General features: G+C 38.7%; 2 protein-coding genes across 2 annotated transcripts; both read right to left on the reverse strand.

Moving 5' to 3' along the window:
• Positions 1 to 2,228: 2,228 nt before the first annotated feature.
• Positions 2,229 to 9,438, reverse strand: LOC128745731 (uncharacterized). The gene is made up of 2 exons (XM_053842812.1): positions 9,388 to 9,438; positions 2,229 to 9,334 (listed from the first exon to the last, which is right to left on the reverse strand). The coding sequence occupies exons 1-2, from the start codon at positions 9,436 to 9,438 to the stop codon at positions 7,340 to 7,342; spliced, it is 2,046 nt and encodes a 681-aa protein (XP_053698787.1). The 3' UTR covers positions 2,229 to 7,339.
• Positions 9,214 to 22,452, reverse strand: LOC128732735 (alpha/beta hydrolase domain-containing protein 17B). Its single transcript, XM_053826067.1, has 4 exons — positions 21,826 to 22,452; positions 21,050 to 21,685; positions 20,860 to 20,992; positions 9,214 to 9,667 (listed from the first exon to the last, which is right to left on the reverse strand). The coding sequence occupies exons 1-4, from the start codon at positions 21,837 to 21,839 to the stop codon at positions 9,584 to 9,586; spliced, it is 867 nt and encodes a 288-aa protein (XP_053682042.1). The 5' UTR covers positions 21,840 to 22,452; the 3' UTR covers positions 9,214 to 9,583.
• Between the last annotated feature and the right edge of the window lie 230 nt (positions 22,453 to 22,682).

A 22,682-nucleotide genomic window follows, 5' to 3' on the forward strand; every position in this document is an offset into this window, starting at 1 on the left:
CTTATTTATGGCTTATACGAAGTATTTCACTTGGGGGACTTTTTTTTGGCAAAAAATACCCTATTTTAGAATTTTTCCATCACCTATTTGTTTAAAGTGAAAAAATATGCTGTCTTGCAGTCTGCAAAAGATGGTTGTAAACCCGGATGAAATATGATACGAAGTTTTGCGGAGTTTCACGTAACAGAACACAAATAAAAACACTTAATTGTTTGCATACCATAGATAAGTTTTGTATCGTTACTTTACTTTTGCATCATATGCTTTACGTTTAATGTGTAGATATACAGTCCTATTCTGTATTCGACTTATTTCGAATGAGTTGCCGATTTGACTTTGCTGGCGGAATAGAGAGTAACTTCCACTTTCGTTCAAAAAAACTATTGCTCGGAATACAGAATAACACTGACCAACTCTTTACGTCATTTAGAATACCGAAGTTTAATATAATCATTTCTAATCCTCATTTCTAGTTTTATATTGTGCTTTAATTTTCTTTACTTAACGCTTCACATGCCTCTCCTAATAATGTGTTGTGTAACTACCGCTCAGTCCCTTACCAAGGGTCCTATTTTTTAGAAGTAACTGCCTTTTGCTAAAAAATATTCAAAAAAACTGTAAAAATATTGGCGCTCACCTAGTGTTTTATTTAGAAAACTACTCTCAAGGCAATAACTTAATTTGAATTCAAATTTCAACGTACAAATTGATTTCTTTTGCATAACGTAATAGCACTTAAGGCAGACAAACCAGAAACAACACTTACAGTTCTTGCAAAACATTAAAAATATCTTTTCCGCTGACCGGTCTCGGGGTCGGGATGATTCTACCCGTAAACAGAGCGATGTCCGATTTGTCGGGTCAGGCACCGGTCTATTGATGGATAGGATCCTGCCCGAAACCGGTCGGTGGAAAAAATATTTTTAATTTTTGTAAGAACTATCCAGCTTTTTACGAGCCATAATGGCGGACGTGTTCGTAATATTTGAACAGCCTTTTTGATGTTTTCCTAATACATCGCACGCTTTCTTTCCGCACATTCCTTTAGTTTTGCCGTGAACGCGCGGAAAGAAAACGTGCGATGTATTAGGGAAATGTCAAGAATGCCGTTCATATATTACGAACACGTCCGCCATTATGGCACGTAAAAAGCTGGATATGTGTGGAGTGTGGTTTGTCATATTTGAAGCATTACCTTTGACCTGCAATTAATTATTTTCAACGAGAAGAGAACGTTTTAAAATAAATCTCCAAAATATCTATTTTAGTTATATGTATAATAAGATGTTAGGAATGGCACCGATGAACCGAGTCATGAACCGACATGACCAAAGTAAATTATTTTTGATCTGGCTTAATGACACAACATATGGTATAGCAAAGCCTAGGGTATAAAAGTCTTTGAGACTTGATCCTTCTCTATCGACAGACTTCGTAGCGCTGGTTATTAGAGTACAGGACAAATACGAGGCTAGCACAACGATCCGTCTAACCCTAGTAGCACCGTCTAGCTGAGTCTCGAACATACGAGGGCTGGCTTGTTAAATCACCATCGTACCTCGAGGCTCATATGCCATAGATACCCCTATTTCACACAAGAAGCTAAATGAATTATATAAACAAATCAAGGAGAACTGTGTAAGGCTATTGAGGCCCGATCCCAATACAATCTGGCAACTGACGGACTCTCTCTCTCTCACACCCACACACCCACACCCACACCCACACACACCCACACCCACACCCACACACACACCCACACCCACACACACACACCCACACACACACACACACCCACCCACACCCACACCCACACACACACTCACACACACACACACACTCACACACACACACACTCACACTCACACACACACACTCACACACACTCACACACACACACACACACACACACACACACACACACACACACACACACACACACACACACACACACACACACACACACACACACACACACACACACACACACACACACTCACACTCACACACACACACACAAACACAAACACAAACACACACACACACACACACAAACACACACACACACACACACAAACACACACACACACACACACACACACACACACACACACACACACACACAACACACACACAAACACACACACACACACACACACACACACACACACACACACACACACACACACACACACACACACACACACACACACATAAAACGCGCGCCTCACACGTTCTCGCTCTCGCTCGTCCTGAGAGGGTGGCTGTGACGGAGTGTGCGTCGCGATGGAGGGCACTTCCCAATTAGTACACGTCTCGAAGGGAGCAAAGCCCCACGTCTCGATGGGTAGCAAGAGCGCCGTTATTGGAGCAGTGCATAAGCACAGTCTCTCCTCGCAGTAGTCACCTTGTAGCGGTCCCGGGGGAATTTCGGGCCAGGAGCAGTGAGGTTTTTAGTGGTTTAGAGTTCCACACCGTGCCACATGATGAATAACATCATTAGTGTGCCTGGCATCGAGCTTTTCCTCACTTAAAAACACGTTCTCTCTTCCTATATCCATACTCCTTCTGCCTGTCTCCTAGGGTTGCATGGCTGTGTTTTTAAGCGGAGGATGAGTTCGTGTATTTGATCGCTGGTGACCGCGGATAATTACAATAGTAAGGAGATCCAGCTTAAATTCGCCAACGGGAAATCACAGAAGGAACAGACAATGTACAAAACCCTTATTTGACCAGTAGTTTTATATAGACTTGAAGCTATGACGCTGCTCACAGAGGACATCCGCGTCTTTGCCGTCTTCTAGTGAAACGCGTAACGCGTATGAATCACGAGCGATATGTACTGCTTGGAGAGGGGGTATCGTACATCTGGCGATAGTCGGTAGTTCTCACACCTCGTAAGGATGCCAGACGATAGTGCGACGAAAACGGTTCTGTTCGACAACCTCACCGGCACCAGGAATAGAGGGACCAATCATGCAAGATGGTTCGTGCAGGTCGAAAGCGACTTCTAAGATGCCTGGAACATTGGCGACGAATGGCCCAAGATCGCCAGACGGGATCCCAACCTGATTCTATGTCAATAGAAGTATACTTCGGATAAGCAAATATTTTGCAAATGACCTTTTCCTCCTTTTGTTAATAGCACCCCTTTGACGAATATGGAGATATTTCCAACCAAAACTAAATTTAAAATGACTGTTATAGCGTGCGAAGTATGGAAAGTGAATATTATGTCTGTTTGTCTGTGCCTCTATTTCAGTACCCTGCGGAACTAACTTAACGCAATCAACGCCGTTCCTGTGAAATTAAATCTTATGTAGGAGAACCTGAGGCAAGACTAGCAGCTCAGCTAGAGCTAGAGCTAGAAAAGTGCAACAGTTTTCTTATTATGCATTACTCGATTAATCGAGCGAATACCGGACATCACTAAATGGTATGCAACAAACACGGAAATGGGTGCTTATCTTAATGTTCTAAGGGACTAACCCTTGAAAATTTTCTAACAAAACATGCTCATTTTTACTAACAATTTTTGAAGGCTTGAAAGAGTATACGTTCAAACATGTTTTTCGAAAATATTAACCGTATTCCGTTAGTAAACTGCCATCTTTAAGCCAAGTAGACGGAATTAGACGCCGCACGGAATTAGGGCACCTCACGGTATCTTTCAAGTGGATTGAAAAGCTCGTTAGTTCGTTGGTTGGGTTCAAAAACTATTTAAGTTATTGGCCCGAATGTGTATCATTGACTAGTCTGCCTTACTAACAAACAAACAATGTTGATCGGTATTTTTTTCCAATTGATAAAATCCGAAGAGTTATCCAAATTTCTCAGGACACCATCAGTTTTTAACTATTTGTTTAACATTTAACAAACAGGTTACGTAACTGGTTTTCACAGCAGAATAATCATCTGCCAAGTCTAGTAAAATTTAATAGCAGTTAATTGAATCAAACCTTTTATAGTTTTTCAACAAAAGTAAGAGATATACGGTTCTTAAAATTCGAAATGATGATTTTTGTTGTTGCTTTCATGTATGTACAACCAAAGCCAGTTTGTTCTATACCAATAGATTATGATTAAAATGGATCAAATTTACAGTTGTTGGCAGTTAAATGTGTATTCGGTTCTTTTTGTATATAAATCGCCATATCTTCATTAAATCATTAAAGTAGTTTTATTTTACCGCTGTATAGTATCATTTCATTAACTAAAGGTCTTTAACAGTACTAAGTATTATCCATCAGATGTTTACGCAACAGATTTTTCATTTCCAGCAAGATATCTTACGTACTAGAAGTGATTATAAGCAATCAGTAACTATAGAAATTGGCTTCGAAACAAATCATTTGCAATTACCTAATCGACAATCCACCTGTTGCTATGTAACGTTAATCTCATTGTTCAGGCTCGAGTGATTAAAATTTGGAATTGAACTATTTTTTTTTACATCACTTATGAAAGAATCCCGGTGATTACACCAGGTGGAGCGATATCCTGCGGTGAGTACACGATGCCCAAGGAATTGAAGTGTGATAGCCCCTAATCGAGGTGATTGAAGAAATTTTGTTCATCAGGCTATGCCGTGGACAACGGAAAGCCGATCAAATAAAAATTAGAAATAATCCCAAGCAATAATAATGAAAATCGGTATTTATTAAACGTTAATTTTGAATAACGTTGAATCATTTTGATTTCAAAACGCAAACGACACAAGTTTCTAAGAATATCTCATGCATGTAGTCTTGTTTACTTCTTCTATTTTTAAATTGAACTAAAAACCGGTAGGTATGCGTAAGTTATTCCACATAATAGTGTTCATGTCGGTTTTATTACTTGAAATATAAGCTTCTATTCGCAATGCAATGTTACAATTCTCCGAATCAATTCACATGCTGATTTGTCGCGTACTTGGTCTGCTAAGTGAGTTTTGGCATAATATACGCTGTCAAAATTTAAAAAAAGTATCAAATTCAGCTTCATTCTTTTTCTTAACGAACACTATGAAAAAATAGAATCATTAGAAAATGTGAAAAATACGGGTAGGGGAGAAAGCTACAGGTTGAGACCAATTTTGTTTTCGGTCCATAAAACTTCATCAAAATCTTTTAATTACGAGTGTCATCATTGGAAAGGTATTTCTATTGGCTATACAGAAAAAATTGCAAAATACTTGATTTTAGAAAAATAAAAAAATTATGGCCATTTCCGTGAAGGTCCTTAAAATTCGCAAAAAAAATTGTTGCTGCAGGTTAAGACATTTTTCGTTTTCACAATAATGAAAACCAAATCCATTTTATTTGTACATATGGTATTTCTGGAGCATCAAGCTTTAAATAAAATGAAAACAATTTTTTTTCGAAAATTATGGGCAAGATAAGACAAGAGCGATAGGTAGGGACGCCGTTTACTTGACCTTCAACCCAGTATAAAGCATTGAAATGCACAACACTCATTGCAAACAAGTCTAACTTGCTTATATAGCAGTTTAAAAAAATGGATTAAATGTTGAAAAAAAAAAAATTTCGCCTGGCAAAAATTTCAATTTCTCAACCTGCAGCACGGCCAAGCCATTTTAACATAACCATTTTTTATATCATCAGTCATCACAATACATACAGGCTTTGATGTTGAAGAGCACTTCAATACGCATCAAATACATAAAAAAGCCTTAACCCTCTAACGGGCAACATCGTACAAACGATGCGATCGAGCAAATAATTACTTTATCATGAAAGTACACTCAAAAGAAGCTCAAGTATTGATTTTCATGGGAAAATATTTATCTGGATGATCGCTGGGTATGAAATAGTCCAATTTCTCTTTTTAGTTTTTCATGCCTAACGCTCTTCCCAAATATTTTTTTTCAGTTCAAATATATCACAAAATTGAAAAAAAAACATGTAAATTACTCATAGGAAAACTTTGAGATCGAATATTTTGTTCTAGATGTTCTTTTTCTTCAAACGAAAAAAAAAGAGAATATTCGAACCATAATTTTTTTTCGGAATTTTTCGGAATTCTTGTTTTTGAAAGATGATAACTTTTGAGCGCATGGTCAGAATGCTGTGATATTAACATCAACATGTCAGGAAATCTGAAAAATTTCGTATGTGGCTCTGGAGCTCCAAAAGCGACGGCCGTCTACAGACGGTCTTACCCGTTAGAGGGTTAACCAATTCTTGGAGGAAGCCAAAAAAATATTGGTTCGAAAAAAGTTTCCAATAAATATTTTTGGCCATTTTTTTATGACCCACACACTCGGCTCACAAGGACAATGTTCATCTAGTTTCTTCTAAACTAAGTTTAGACTAAGATTTGAGGCACTATTTACATTCATTCAAAAATAATCGAGTTTTCTCAACCTGCAGCAGTCTACCCTATATATCCCTATGTAATACAAAAATCTCAACTAAAATCAAAGTTTCGCTTTCGACATTAGGCCATTACAAATATTTTATAAAGTTTTTGTTCTTCCGGTGTTCGGCCACTAAAGGGGCGGGGTGAAAAAAAACAAAGGGAATTTTTTAATCGAGCAAAAAAAACTTGGGTTTAAGCATTATTATTTCAAGTTTAAACGTGAAAACCAAATCTATTGTTGCTTATAATATATACGTTATTATTTTCTATGCAAAAATCTACGAAAAAAAGACAAAAACGAAGGAAAATTTTTTTGGACGATTTTCGGAAATTCCATTGTTCGAATTTCCATTTTTGTTTCATGTTAGAAGCGTAAACTCAACTTGTACACTCATTTTTCGAGTTTTTCAGACTGTAGAGCCCCCAGACAATTGATTTTATAAAAAAATTTCTGGTCCCCGATTTTTCAAGCCAATTTCCAAGGGGGGGTGACAAAAACTTTGAAAATGATTTGCAATGGCCTTTCTGTAAAAAAAAATGTTTGTAGAGTTAATTGCCACCACAAGTGAAGTTTCATCAGAATAGAATGATAATTTTTTATCACGACGAGGAATTGGCAAAAATTTCGTATGCTGCAGGCAAACGTGCTCTTGGTTGATCTGGAGATACTCTAACCTAACTACAATATCTGTTCGCGTTTTGTTTTAACATCAACCAAGCTCTAGTAAAAAACATTTTTTTGGTAAAGGAGCTAAATGTGCAATCCCGTACGCTTGGCCTAGTTATGTGTGTTTCGATGACTTTTTTGGACTAGCTAGGTCGCAACTAGTATTATCACGAAGCGATTCTATTCATGTGCTAGTTTTAGAGCTTAACAACAAGAAAACTTCAACGCAACACTCAAATCATGGAAATCAAACAACGAATCGAAACTATCAACTATCTACACACCAAAAACATACGTCGAATTGTCTTTTTAGCAACGTGTCTCCAATATTGGCTCGTTAATTTTCGAATGCGACGAAGCACGTTTCCGTGAGTCAGCGGCAGAACCGGTGCCAACAACGGTGGCGGTCAAAAGCCCACCACTGCCCCCGGTTTTCTTCCTTTCTAGCGGTATTGTATCGTTCATGTAATTCGGAGGTTGAGTTTGAGAAAGGAAGCTGCCGGTACCGTTATATTTGTTCATCTGCTCGCTCAATCGCCTAATGTTCAATTGTAGTTCGTCATCTTTTGGCGATGACGACGGTACTGTGGAAAAACTGTGTCGTGGTTGTAAGAGGTTTGGATTTAGAACCGTTAAGGATGCCTTAACCAATTCTGGCTGCTGTTTAGAGTTGGGAGCTTGGGAAATGCTCCACTTGGGAGATGGGTGCGTTTTACCTGTAGGGGAGGTGATGCTTGTTGTGGATTTATAAATATGTTCACATTCTGACTGAAAGTTGTTACTGGTACTATTGAGACGATTGAGTGAATTTACCTCAGAACAGTTACATTTGGCACCATTAATGTTGGAGTTACTGGGATTCTTTTCTAGTTTTAACGATGACGCAGATTTGCTAGTTATACTCAGACTTTTATCTTTTTCCGTTTGGAAAAATTCTTCATAGAATGCTGGCGACTTCGAACGCTGTAATTTCGGGCGAGTGATTTTTTTTCTGGCATCAAAGTGTAGATCTATACCAGGAATAGTTAGATTCTTTTCGAATTTTGTTAGTGACCTCTGTTGGCACAATCGTGATTTTTGTGTTGAGTCCAGCTCATCTCGACTATGCGCACTGCTCAGGGATTTCGTTTGATGTGGAAGTGATCCTTTCTTTTTAACGTAACGCTCATTTAAAGTAATATTTGAGCGCCATACCCAAGGGTCAGAGTCCTCCAGATAGTCCAAATTAGGTTTGCTGAAATACTTATTTTCGATTCTTTTCGCATTTAGTTCCTTGGTTTTAGAGGAACCAGTAAAACTGTTGCTAGTCATTCGGGTCCACGGGTCAGACGGAACATATATCAAGCAGCTAGTACTCCTATTGTTGGCACTATTCAAACTTCCATCCTCTAACTTTAAACAACCATACTCCGAAAGGTTGGGCGATGTTGTCTCACTAGGTGCCTCCTGTTCTTTGTCTGTTGACAGTGTTTCTTCTTCCCTAAACGGATTATTTGAATTTCCATTTTCAATAAATTCTTCATTTGGTGACAATTTTACGGAAATAATATCGTTTTCATCCGAAACCATAATGGAGTGTTGATGTTTTACCGGAGGTCTCGGCGATAAACTCCTCGTTGTGCGAAGAAGCTTTTGTGGTTTACTTTCTCCGAGAGAATTACTCTTCTCCAGCACGCGTTCATTTCTATCTAAAGGAGCTAGTTTATTGGGGCTAAGTTTGGGCGATGGGTGCGATTGCTTCGATGGACTTTTACTTCCAGCTCCATTTATGCTTAACGTTGATAATCTTTTGTAATGGTTTTCTGTTTTCGGTGAGGAATTCGGAAAATCAAATTTAGTATCTGTAGAAGCTTCGGCACGTGGACTCTTAGGGCTTTTAGGACTTCGTGGACTTTGAACAGGTTCTAACGTGGTCCGTAGTGGGCTATTCGATTTCGGTGATGTTGAAGCGTCTTTATATTTCGAAGAATGGTACTTTTTTTGTGAACGCGGCGCTTCACATGCGGTTTTTGGGTCACGATTGCACTTTTTACATTTTTGGCCCTCAATTGAGTTTGGACTGTACGACGCACAGGTACATTCTTGCTTTGTTCTTTCTGAAAGAATGTCCAAACTTTCGGTACTAGCATCACGTTTCACTAGTGTTACCTTAAGTGGGGGTAGAGGAGGGTGTTGGTGGGGATTTTCGTAGGATGCCAATTCTTTTCGCACTGCACTACTAATTGTCGTATGAGTGTGAGATCTGTGATTTTTCGCCTTGCTACAGTTACAACCGTAAGCAGTGCTAGGCCCGGCTAACGAATGCTATAACAGCTTTTCGGCAGTCGAAGTACTTGCTGCTGCACTAATGGAACTACTAGGGGAGCTTCTGTTAGTACTAATGTTCTTGGGCTCAGTCGCGGCGGCATTCAGCTTCGGTGGCGTTTTAGCACCAGTTGAACAGCTCGTTTCTCTGGTCGTGGATTCAGCTCCTGGCACCAGTTTGGGGCTTTTAGTAGCTAGCGTGCTCTGGGACGAAGCCGGTGGCGGTTGGCTAGGAGCGTTCTTTAATTGTCAGTTGTTGAGCTCTATTGCAATGAATTTCTTTAAGCGGTCCAAATACTGATTGTATAGTTCGACATCATTATGTCCAGCACCCTAGAAAAATGAAAAGAAAATACCGCATGTTTACTTTGAATGAGCTTATATACATCATTAACATTTAACCAGGCAACACTATAGGCTAAAAGAATTTTGACAAAGACGATCAACGCTTTGTAAGTAACAAACAAATTATAACTCAGACAGCAGCTAATAAAAGTACACGTTCGTAGAAGCCCTGATGAAGATCCTAATCCGGATCGAAACGTTGGCGTAAAAAGGAAAATATGACGTCTACTACAATTTAATGACTGAACGGCCAAAATCCCAATCACTCGATACTTATATCTCAGTCGAAAAATACAAGTTAATTAACAGTCAACATTATTATATTTTAAGCTCGGTTAATGCTAGTATTACGAATCAATGTGACTAGTTTAAACCTTCAACAGAAGCCACCAGACAAAAGACGATAGGTGGTTCTGTACGACGTTCTATTGTAACATTTTAGAAATGATGTTAACTATGTATTTTATGTAGAACTGCTAGCCATCTCACATGGTTGAAGGCATGAGAATCTAGGAATTGTTTGTTTGACTTTTCGTTCACTCAACTTTCGTTTTCTGCTAAGACGCTCAAAAACAAACTTTTGTTATATTATATACTGTTTATGTGCTTTCACAACAGCGCAATGTTGCTGTAGATTAAACCAAATTAATTTTGCTTCTTTTGCATGAGAAATTGGGAATTGTTTGTTTCAAAACGCTATATCTCGAGAACGGGACGGAACACCTCGTGGTTTTGAGTGATTCTTATGTAAAAAAGTCTGAGGAATACGATCGTGTTGAAATTTTTGAGATCAAATTGTACTCATTGAGAGAAAAATACAAATTTAGTTTTCAGATGGAAAATAAAAGTATTTGACAGCACTGCCGCAAAAAACTAATATTTTTGTCGGATTCCTCAGATGATTTCCCATGAAAATGTAGAACAAATTTTTTTTTCTAAATTGAATATTTACGAAGATATAAGCAAAACAAAATAAGCCCATTTGACGAAAATGATGCTTTTTCTAATAAAAGGGGGGGGGGGGGGTCCCCAAAAACCGAAGGAAAGTTCAATCGGCACCAAACTTGGGATTTTTGCTTCTTGACCCAAAACGAACAATCTGGCCGAGTTTGGTGAAAATCCGAGAAGGTCGATTACAGGTGACTCGGACACTTGACGTGGAATGACCCATAAGTGTCGTTTTGCTTTGCCGATTGACTGTCCTGCCGAAAACATAAAGTTTGAGAATCATCAACAGTCGATAGCTCCACTTTGATACATTATTAAGGTTCAAACACGGGTCATCATAAAAGTTTGTTGCTATTATTTTTGCTTTCAAAAGAATCAGTACTTGTTAGGACATCATTGTACCTCGAAATCAAATAAGTGGTTAAATTCATGTGAATGTTACATGCAAAGTTCGGTGGATGAGAATTACATGTTTTCACGTAAACTGGACTGGGGGGGCTAAAAGCCCCCCAAGGAACTTTTCTGGCTACGCCCGTGGGAAGGAGCAACACACAGGCACAATCTTCAGTAAATCTAGTTAGTTCGTCTGCTTTCCCAATGAAATGGATATTGTCGATAGAACAGCATCTGTGGTGGTGGCTGAACAAACTAAAACTCAAAATAGCGAAGATTGGGTTGAAGAAAAATGCGTCCAAACTAAAGTACCGTTAACCGTTAATATGACGCACACGCTAAAAGCTGGTAGCTCGGTCCTAATAACGACTGAGTTTATTTTGTTTCGAGTATCGAGGCGCTATGCTGCCCGTTCTCCCGATACTCGACACCTAATCTCCTAATCTCAAATGTCCGGTGGGCCCTTTGGCTCCCAGTCCGCCCCAATACTGGGTACAAGAACACTTATGAAGATGCTAGAATTATAGTTAAGTGTTGGGGTATTTTGGTTGTTGGTTAAGGTATATATGAAGATATATTTTGTATTTTTTGGATACCAGAATAGTGATTATTGTGCTGGTGGCAGGTGAGCGCGTGAATGTCCTCTAGAAAATAGTTTCTTGCTGGCGGTAGGTACGTGCTGGGAACCAATGGAGTATCGTAGAACAGTTTTCAAGCATGATTTGGAAGCTTTAGGTTAATACTTAAATTGTTACGTAGCGGTTTTTGAAAATTCGAAAAATTACCAAAATGGTGGCAATTTTTCCAAAAGGTTTTTTTTCATCAAAAATCACCAATTGAAATTGAAAAAATTGAAAAATTGAGATATCAAAAAACAGCTACGTAACAATTCAGATAATTCATTTTTACATGCTGAAAAATAATTTCAGGCTAATCGGTTCACTAACTTTTGAGATACACGTACCGCCAGCTAAAGAAACATGGTTTCGGGGAAAACACGTTCAAAATTTCGTACAGCAATGGACTTCCCTTGAGGTGACCCACAATATTTGCCGTAAGTTTTCAACGAGATCAGACATTAAAGGAGGATTTTGGCATGACATTTCTGAAGGTAAAAGCGTCTTGAAAATGCAAAAAAATAAAATTCGATTTTTCCGACTCTCCAGAGTAGGGTCCCCCTTTAAAGTAGGTAATCGTACCCATTTCTACAATCGTAAGAACATGGCCAGGTGTATGGTGTACTTACGAGTACATCATATCAGCCACCCATGATGTGTACGGTTGTCTATGCTATGCTATGCTATGCTATTTATGTAGCCGTGAAAAGCGGAAGAGAGGAGACGCGAAGAGAATCTCGCATTGTCACATAGGTCAATCTTATTATTTTATCATTGTTTATTATATAAAAAAATCATCTGATAACATATGGTCTTAATGATCTAAAGTAACATAAAATATCACATACTTTTATTAATTCGTTGACAGAAGGTCTTTGTGGATACCTTAAAATCGAATAAATGATACGCCTTTTGGAATCGTCCGTTCACACTCATCATAGGGTCATTATTGCCATATACAGTGTTTCTAGGAGGTTGTCGTAGCCACGTTCTGGGCCTTAGAATGCGTTATGGTGCATAGACAAGAAGTTCACCAAGCAGTGCAAGACTTTCAATCTCAGCTTGTAAAATTTTTGCACCAAACACAGCTCGTTTGGTATTCCGTCGATCTTCCAATGTTTCGATGTCAATCAATGCACACTGGTCTTTATAAGAAGGTCTTTATTATCTACAATATTGCTGAATACATTTTGCTGTTTCTTCTGATTTACGATGCTACAATGCCAAATTTTGCTTGGCTGTCAAATGAATCAAAGTTTAATTAAAGTTAGGGTGTCGACTTAAATTCAAAAATAAAACTCCCTGACTCCCTGTTTTTCCCTGACCCTTAAAACTCGATTACAAAGCTTATTTAGGCGATTTCTGGCTTTAGTTTTTAACCCTATTGCATGGACTTTGCGAACTTCTGAAAACTAAAGTCAGATTTATTCATGTTTTATGACCTAATACCAATGATTCTTAAGGAGATAAGTGACTAAAGATTTTTGGTAGAAAAATACGCGTTTCTGCTGGCTACGGCAAAAGTCTAACTAAATATATTGTAAGAATATGTTAAAATAAAAGCAATCATCATCAATCAGCAAAAAACTTCAATCAACATATTGTTTGAGTTGATATGGAAACATAACTAGGGTGATTTGGACAAGACAGTGTATGTAAACGTATGGTTTTACTCGAAATAACTGTGAAATCTGTGGATAAAGATGGGTCAAGTTCTAAAGGACGGTTATACCCATGGCTTTGCGACAAATCATGATTCCGATGATGCTAAGGACGAATAAGGTTCAAGGGGACCTATGGGGAGCACACAACATGAAAATTCAAGACCCTAGCTCTTAGATCGATCATATCTTGATTAACTGTCGACACTTTTTGGAAATCATCAATGCACGGTTTTTTCGGGGATTTTATCAACTATGACCACTATCTCGTCGTAAAACTCGCGCAAGGTTATCGAAATCGGCGAAGATCACACTGAGAGGACGCTGCGTTTCAACATCCAGCGGTTGACGGCAGATGACGATGGCGAGATGCGGAATACACCAGAAAGCTTGATTAACGAATCACAGAATAGCAGGGGGAAGAAGATGTAAGTGGGCTGTGGAGGATTCTCCATGGCGCCAACAACTACGAGGGAAGTGGTAGGCACGACTTTTGAAAGACAGCGTAACAGCTTGTTTGATGCCGAATGGCAGATTAGAAGAACCATGCCAAGAGTCGCGTGCTCACTCCGGGTACACGTTAGAACAGAAAAAAAAATATAAAAAGACTAGAGCTATGGGAAAAAGAACGCACTGTTTAAAAAATAATGTGAGTACGAGAAGTACTCGCCGTGCTCGTGCCGTCAGTAACGACATCAGGAATATCTACAAAACGGGGAGGAATTGCCATGCCTGTGATATGCAATGGTAGTGCAGACAACCTCCTTACTGACAAGACAGCAAGCATCCAGATGGAAGGAGCACTTCCAGACGCTGTTGAATGGAGAGGTTAACACGGAGATCGGTAGGAACAGCGTGTAAGCGATAGTCAAGTTGTGGAGCCGCTAACACAGGAGGAGAATAAAAAGACAATTAACAAGATAAAGAACGATAAGGCTGCAGCGATGGACGGTATCACGGCTGAACTTCTAAACGCGGGGAGCAAGCGGCTTTACGAAGTGATCCACCGAATCATTGTCAGAATCTGAATGGAAAAATAAATGCCGGAGGAGGGGTTGGTTAACCTAATTTGCCCTATTTTCAAAGGAGGAATCGATTCGAGTGTAAAAACTATTGAGGCATACTGTTCAATCCTACTTTCATGATGTTGGAAGGACTGAGACATATGGCAACGATGAAGGCCGCGAAGTAAAACGGCGCATTGCAGACGCGAATAGAACTTTCTGTGGATTACGTAGTCAGCTGCAGTCCCGTAGAAATTCTACAGAACGCACTATGTTAATGTTCCCGGCGACCGTTTACGGATATGAATCATGGACGCTGAAAGAAGATGATCAAAGAATGCTGGAGGCTTTTGGCGTAAATTTCTATGATCAATGCTGGTGAAAACGTTGTAGATCGCGAGTAAATTACAGTCTGCCTCTCAATTTGTGCTCGTGATGTCGGTACCGTAAAGTGCGCGAGGCCTGAAGATGCCGATTTCGAGCACTACTGCAAGTGAAATCTGACAGTTGTACGGCGCAAAACAAATAAAAGTTTTAATTCAACCGATCAAGCTGCGCATATTTTACATAGAAATTACCGTGGAAGCACCAAATTTGACGCGGTTAAGAAATTTTCAATTTCAAATATTAATTACAAAATAACGGTTTGGCCAATAAAGTCAAGGTCAAGGTCAAGGTTAGTCAAGAGAGGTTTTCTGATGTTCGAATTTGTTTTTCACCCCCGCTGGGTTATCCTTCGGTTACCGAAATTTTCAAAGCGGAAACTGTTGAATGTATAAACAACGTTGATGGTTGCTAACCAATCGTTCCGCGCACTTCTGTTCTATAAACTGTGAAAACAGTTTGTAGATGAATGAATTTTGCAATGTGCCTTATTTGACGAAAAGTGTTTCTTATTCGACGCACTTGAAAAATTAGTATAATTTAACAAAAACGACAAAGTATTTTGTATTTTAGATGACTGCGCATTATTTTAAATAGTTACACAAGGTTTTCATTATTTGTGTGGCTGTATTTTACCCCAATTTTTGCGAAAACGGCGAGAGAACTGGGACAGCCGATATGTTTATATTGCAACCACAAGCAGGCTATTCAAAAATCTGTCATAATTTATGTCAATAGAAATTCTGGAAATGACTTTTCTAAAACAGCTGTACGTTGTTTTAAAAGACAGCTAGGAAAGTGTCCAGATTTAGGGTGTCGCAGGAAAAACTAAATTAGCCGCTTTTTTTTGTATGGGCTTATCACTTTGACCACAACATTATTGATCTATTGTAATGTTGCCCGGGTGTATGCTATATTCTGCACTGCATTTCTGTGCTTTATCGTTATTGAGTAAACGATAAGCTTATATTTTTTTATGCGTGCTTATGTGTTGAGGGTTTTACCCATGCTTCGATGCATGTCCTACTATACCAAACCTGTTTCGCCTCGTTATAGTTAGCACTGGTGAGTCCTCCTGAGGTTCAAAACCATTTCCTCATTAGGTGCTCATACCAGTATACTAACCATAAGAAGCGTCTTCGGGATAATGTAGAACTCAGCATGAAGGAAGGGTGATGAGGGGCCAGAGAATAAACCCATGCTAAAGTCACTTTGACATCGAATGGCCTGATTCTACTAAGATTCGAACCCATGACCATTCGCTTGTCAAAGCAGACTCGGGAACCTTGCGGCTACAGAGCCCCCTGCCGCTTACCGGAAACTGCAGTAACTGCAGGATTGGATCAGACAGACAAGCGAAAAAAGTATCCTAATTTAACCTTAATCCTAAATCAATATTTTTGATTGCCCTACCCCTTTGGGGAACTTGATTTTACTCATAAGCGAAACAAGTCATTTACAGTTTATAGGACCTCCTCTTCAACGCTAAAACTATATGTTTGCCCTGAGAAAGTGTTTTCTACAGCTTCTTCCGACGAACTGTGATATCTGTAACACCTAATGAGATGGTATACTGTTGAACCAATACCTTTCTTGATGTCTTACGACATTTTTAGTGTCGGAATAGATGACATACTTTTTATATCTTACTCTGTAAATAATAAGAAACACTAAGAGCCTAAATTGACCCAAAACATTTTTATCCAGAAATAAGCATAATAGCTTTTAGCTTTTAGCGAAAAAAACAAAGTGAATTTTTTAATCGAGCAAAAAAAAGGTTTATACAGGGATACCTCGATATAAGACAATTTATAATTTCAAAAAGTTGTCTTATATCGAAATTGTCTTATATTGATACATGATTTTTTCAAAAAAAAAATTGCCTTAGTGGTCGCCATTTTGCTCTGTGTTGTGTGTTTACATTTTTTAAACTATTTATTATTGTTTGAACTATTACATTTTTACAATTTTTAGAGTTATTTTGAAATAATGAACATCCTCATGATCATCCTCCTCTGGCATCGTTACCAGCTATGTCAAAGGGATTTGTTTCGATATAAGACAAAAATTGTCTTATATCGAATTGTCTTATATCGAGGTTGTTTTATAACGAGGCTGTCTTATATCGAGGTATACCTGTACGTGAAAACCGAATCTATTCTTGCTTATAATATATACGTTATTATTTTCTATGCAAAAAAAAAACGAAAAAAAACAAAAACGAAGGAATAATTTTTTGAACGATTTTCGGAAATTCTATTGTTCGAATTTCCATTTCTGTTATTTCTGTTTCGTGCTAGAAGCGTTAATTCAACTCGGAGACTCATTTTTCGAGTTTTTCAGACTGTAGAGCCCACAGACAATTGATTTTATAAACAGTAATTTGACTCATATTCTACAAATTATTTTTTTGCCCCCCGATTTTTCAAGCCAATTTCCAAGGGGGGGGGGGGGGGGTGACAAAAACTTTAAATATGATTTGCAATGGCCTTATTATAAATGACCGATCAAAAGTTTTTTTGGCACGAATGCGTTTTATAAGTGTAAAGAAAGGGTCAAAGGTACATTTTTGCGAAATCTTAACAGGCAAGATAAGTTATTATCGAAAATTTCTGAAAAGTGCGTGAACTATGGACCTGCGTCAAATTTGGTGCGTCCACGGTAATTCGATTCCGAAGTTGGTAAACAATATTGCCGACTGGATAAAATTTCCCTGAATGAATTTCGAAATTCCCTGATCCAAAATTAAATTCCCGGATAATCCCTGATTTTCCAGATTTTTCCAGGAAATCGACACTCTGAAAGTTATCAAACCATCTTTGCTTTGCATCATAGCAAACCTGTTATGCAACACCTCTAAGTATTTGGAATTGCATAATTAGTTCATTTAGTTTCATATGACTTCCAGACTTCCAGACCATTTATGGGCAGTAAGGCAGGTTGGTGCATTTGTTTAATACCATGTATGACTATGTATCTAGAATACGGAAGCCTTTCTCGTGTGTTGACAAAACTTATGAGATTTCATTTAAATGAGATTTAATTTAAAAGCTAGAATCGAAGTCTCTTTCAAATCGGATTCGAAATCAACTTCTCCCAAGTCCTGTGAGGAGAAGTAGGGAACCTGAAAGGAGAAGCTGAGTTCGAATCCGGTTATAATTGGCTCCAGTTCGGTTTGATCAGCAGATCCCCCAATTTGGGTAAACAGGAAAGGTAGACAACTTCCAAAGCGTCGCTTCAATGACCCTCCTTCATCTAAATTTCTGCACTTTCCATTTCACGTTTTGCCCATTCTGTTGGACACTATCAACACCTTTGTTTCATTACTTTCTTTTACCGTCGAATGTAAAACCTAGCGTTATAAAAAAAATCAAATATTTTTAATGAACCTATCACAGAGATTCGTGATGAAATTAAAGAAATGAAATATTTTATAAATCTGTCGCTTGTTGGTTGCAATTAAATCATTGCAATAAATTGTAATCTATACCTATAAAGAAGGATTTCTGTCTGTCTGTCTGTCTGTCTGTCTGTCTGTCTGTCTGTCTGTCTGTCTGTCTGTCTGTCCTGTGTTCCTTATAGAATCAAAAACTACTGAACCAATCGGCGTGAAAATTTGCATGTAGAGGTTTTTAGGGCCAGGAAAGGTTTTAGTGATGGTTAGAGACCCCTCCCCTTACTAAGAGGGGGGGCTCCCATACAAATGAAACACAAATTTCTGCATAATTCGAGAACTAATTAAGCAAATAGAACCAAATTTGGCATGTGGGTGTTTTCGGTGACAAGAATTTATTCTAGGGTAATTTGAGACCCCTCCCCTCTTTATAAGGGGAATTATAACTCCTCTCCCCTTTAAGAGGGGGGGTTTCCATACCAATTTCCTCATAACTCGAGAACTAATCAAGCAAATGGAACCAAATTTGGCATGTGAAGGTTTTCAAGGGCAAGAAAATTTTCTATGTTGAATTAGGACCCCTCCTCACTTTAAGAGGGGGGGCTCCTGTACAAATGAAATACCAATTTCCTCATAACTCGAGAACTAATCAAGCAAATGGAACCAAATTTGGCATGTGTGTGTTTTTGAAGACAAAATTTTTTTCTATGATGAATTGGGACCCCTCCCCACTTTAAGAGGGGGGGGCTCCTATACAAACGAAATACAAATTTCCTTATAACTCGAGAGCTAATCCAGCAAATGGAACCAAATTTGGCATGTAGGTGTTTTTGGAGGCAAGAATGTTTTCTATGATGAATAAGAACCTCTCCCCACTTTAGGAGGGGGGGCTCCTATACAAATGAAATACAAATTTCCTCATAACTCGAGAACTAATCAAGCAAATAGAACCAAATTTGGCATGTGGGTGTTTTCGGTGACAAGAATTTATTCTATGGTAAATTGAGACCCCTCCCTCTTTATAAGAGGAATTGTAACTCCTCTCTCCTTTAAGAGGGGGGGCTGCCATACAAATTTCCTCATAACTCGAAAACTAATCAAGCAAATTGAACCAACTTTGGCATGTGAAGGTTTTCGAGGGCAAGAAAATTTTCTACGGTGAATTAGGACCCCTCCCCACTCTAAGAGGGGGGGCTCCTGTACAAATGAAATACAAATTTCCTCCTAACTCGAGAACTAATCAAGCAAATAGAACAACATTTGGCATGTGGGTGTTTTTTTTTGGTGACAAGAATTTATTCTATGGTGAATTGAGACCCCTCCCCTCTTTATAAGAGGAATTATAACTCCTCTCCCCTTTAAGAGGGGGGACTTCCATACAAATTTCCTCATAACTCGAGAACTAATCAAGCAAATGCAACCAAATTTGGCATGTGAAGGTTTTCGAGAGCAAGAAAATTTTCTATGGTGAATTAGGACCCCTCCCCACTTTAAGAGGAGGGGCTCCTGTACAAATGAAATACAAATTTCCTCATAACTCGAGACCTAATCAAGCGAATTGAACCAAATTTGGCATGTGTGTGTTTTTGGAGACAATTTTATTTTCAATGATGAATTGGGACCCCTCCCCACTTTAGGAGGGGGGGTCCTGTACAAACGAGATACAAATTTCCTCATAACTCGAGAAGTAATCCAGCAAATGGAACCAAATTTGGCGTGTAGGTGTTTTTGGAGGCAAGAATTTTTTCTGTGATGAATTAGGACCTCTTCCCACATTAGGAGGGGGGGCTCCAATACAAATGAAATACAAATTTCCCCATAACTCGAGAACTAATCAAGCAAATGGAACCAACTTTGGCATGTGAAGGTTTTCGAGGGCAAGAAAATTTTCTACGGTGAATTAGGACCCCTCCCCACTCTAAGAGGGGGGGCTCCTGTACAAACGAAATACAAAACTCGAGAACTAATCAAGCAAATAGAACAACATTTGGCATGTGGGTGTTTTTGGAGGCAACCATTTTTCCCATGATGAATTAGGACTTCTTACCTTTTTAGGAGGGGGGGGGCTCCCATTCAAACGAAATACAAATTTGCTCATAACTTTAGAACTAATCAAGCAAATGGAACCAAATTTAGCATGTAGGAGATTTTTGAGTCTTGAATTTATTTTATGATAGTTAGAGACCTCTCACCCCTGTGGTAGGGGGATATGGACTCTCATACAAATAAAACAGAAATTTTGGCGAAACTCAAAAACTAATCCAACTTGAGAAATTCGAGACTATTCCATAAAACATTAATCAATAACAAGACCACAAAAACTATCTATAGTAACACTAGATCATTCAGGACGAGCCGGTCGCGAGTGTTGCCGGTGACCCGCCGTCGGAAGCGCCGCCCACTGGGGGGCTTGCAAAACTCGAGAAGTGATAAAGATCATCCGAGATTCATGATTTATGTACAACACAGGTTAATTTGTGGCAATACGAAGTTTGTCGGGTCAGCTAGTAATAATAATAATTGCAATACGCGGTAACCGACCAAGTTTTCTGCGCTTTAAGGTCTTTATCTTAGTGTAAAGCGTTATCACTCATTTTTCGAGATCATTAGGGCAATGACTTTTAGTATAATAAAATACATCAAAGCATAAGTTCTACACAGTATGAAGTATCCTAGGCACTGACAGTATTCATAGCAGAGCAAAGGTGAAAACATCTCCGTCAGTGCATTGGTTGTAAATTGTTCAATATCAATGGTTTAAATTTTTATGGCAACTTACCTCAACCCAGAGAGGTTCGACCGCTTTGGGACACTTTTCGTAAATGCTCAATCCGTGAGAAAAATCTATCACTTCGTCTTCGGTTCCATGGATTACCAAAACTGGTGAACTAATTTTAGACACCTTGTCAATACTAGAAAATAAATCGGCAAATTAATATTTGGAATCAAACTTTTTATTACTCATTTACCTTGGAAACACATCGAAAAACCATGTTCGCTTGGTATTTGGGAATGCTACTCGCATCCCAGACATAAGTGGCGAGTGCAATATCACAGCACCGACATCATACCGGGCAGCGAGATCTACTGTCGGAACTGTTCCAATACTTTGTCCATACAAAATAATATTCTCCGGACTAACTCCGAATCGTGTTCTGAGTGAATGCCATGCAGCATCAATGTCGGCGTATAAATTTTTCTCCGAAGGCTTTCCATTACTTTGACCGTACCCGGAATAATCATAGCTGAAAATGTTGCAGTTGATCCTTAGTCCAAGGCCTAGATAAAAACTACTCATTTGCCCTAAATCCACAGCATTTCCGTGTGAAAATAGTAACGTGTATTTTGCATTCGGAGCACAGCGAACGTAGATACACGACAGTTTATTGCCACGCGAGGTTCGTGTGAAAAATCCTTCCACATTCTCTTTTTCCCGTTCTGAATAGGGCCATTCAGCGCGTTCGTTAAAACTAAGTAAGTATTTTGCCTTGCTTTCATCAATCGGTGTTAGATTGTATGTTGGATCTGGGGGCAAAAAAGCAAGTTTGGCAGCGATTCGGCCAGGAAACGGAGGACAGCAAAACAAACAACACAATTCGCCAAAGCTGAAATAAGCAAGAAAACACAAGTTCGATAATACATTCGCTGATGTTTCACTTAGAAAAAAAGAAAATAATTAACTTTTAACATGGTATCGACCAGTATCCTTCAAAAAAATTAATAATAGATTTTAATGTTACCGTACCTTAAACCATTCATTATTGCACCTGTTCAAGATCTGCTTGAAGCTGTATATACAACACGCCGCACGCTTTAAACGGCAATTGCACCGTTGTGCAAAAATACGATATAAAAAGCTATAAGTTCTGGCACTACGAAACTTATCTAAGGTGATTTTGTCTGGTTGCCTCTTTCCATCATCGATTACTTTATGCCATTATCTACGATACGACAAAATTCTTTCTTAGCTAGCTAGATTACAGTTACTTGATACTTCTTTAAAACATTAATCGTTCTGACAAAATAGGACATATAGTTTCTCTGATCAGATAAATGAAAGTCACAAAAAAACAACCATTTTTCATCCTCCCTTCTTCACTCCGAAATAAGATTTCAAATCCGTCTGACATAGGAGACAAAGCCAGCAATAACAGTATGTTTGTACTCCTATTAGCTGTCCGACTTTGCAGTAAATGAACGGAATTCACGATATTGCACTTTTTCCAATACGTTTACCAATATTCACGATTATCCAGTAACTAAACTAAAGAAACATGCGAATTTAAAGAAAAAGATACATTCGCAGCGTACACTGTATCGTCCACAATTTTTACTTCCTTCAGCTCTATCAGGTATTTTCGGTATTTTACTATGGAAGTGCACAATTCGCGTGACAAATTTACTGATATTTTCTTCCTCGACTCGATCCTCCATCCTCGTATGCAGGAAAAAGAACGAAGAAAACATTATCACATTTGACAGTTCATTACGACATGTCGTGTAGGTGCGAGCAGGCTTCGAAATCTCTGTTTCTCACGTTTCTTTATAAGCTAGAAGTTCTCTTAGTGAGAGACGAGCGGAACGAAAACTAAAGAGCCGTTT

This window comes from Sabethes cyaneus, chromosome 1 (assembly GCF_943734655.1).
Source record: "Sabethes cyaneus chromosome 1, idSabCyanKW18_F2, whole genome shotgun sequence".
Lineage (NCBI taxonomy): Eukaryota > Metazoa > Arthropoda > Insecta > Diptera > Culicidae > Sabethes > Sabethes cyaneus.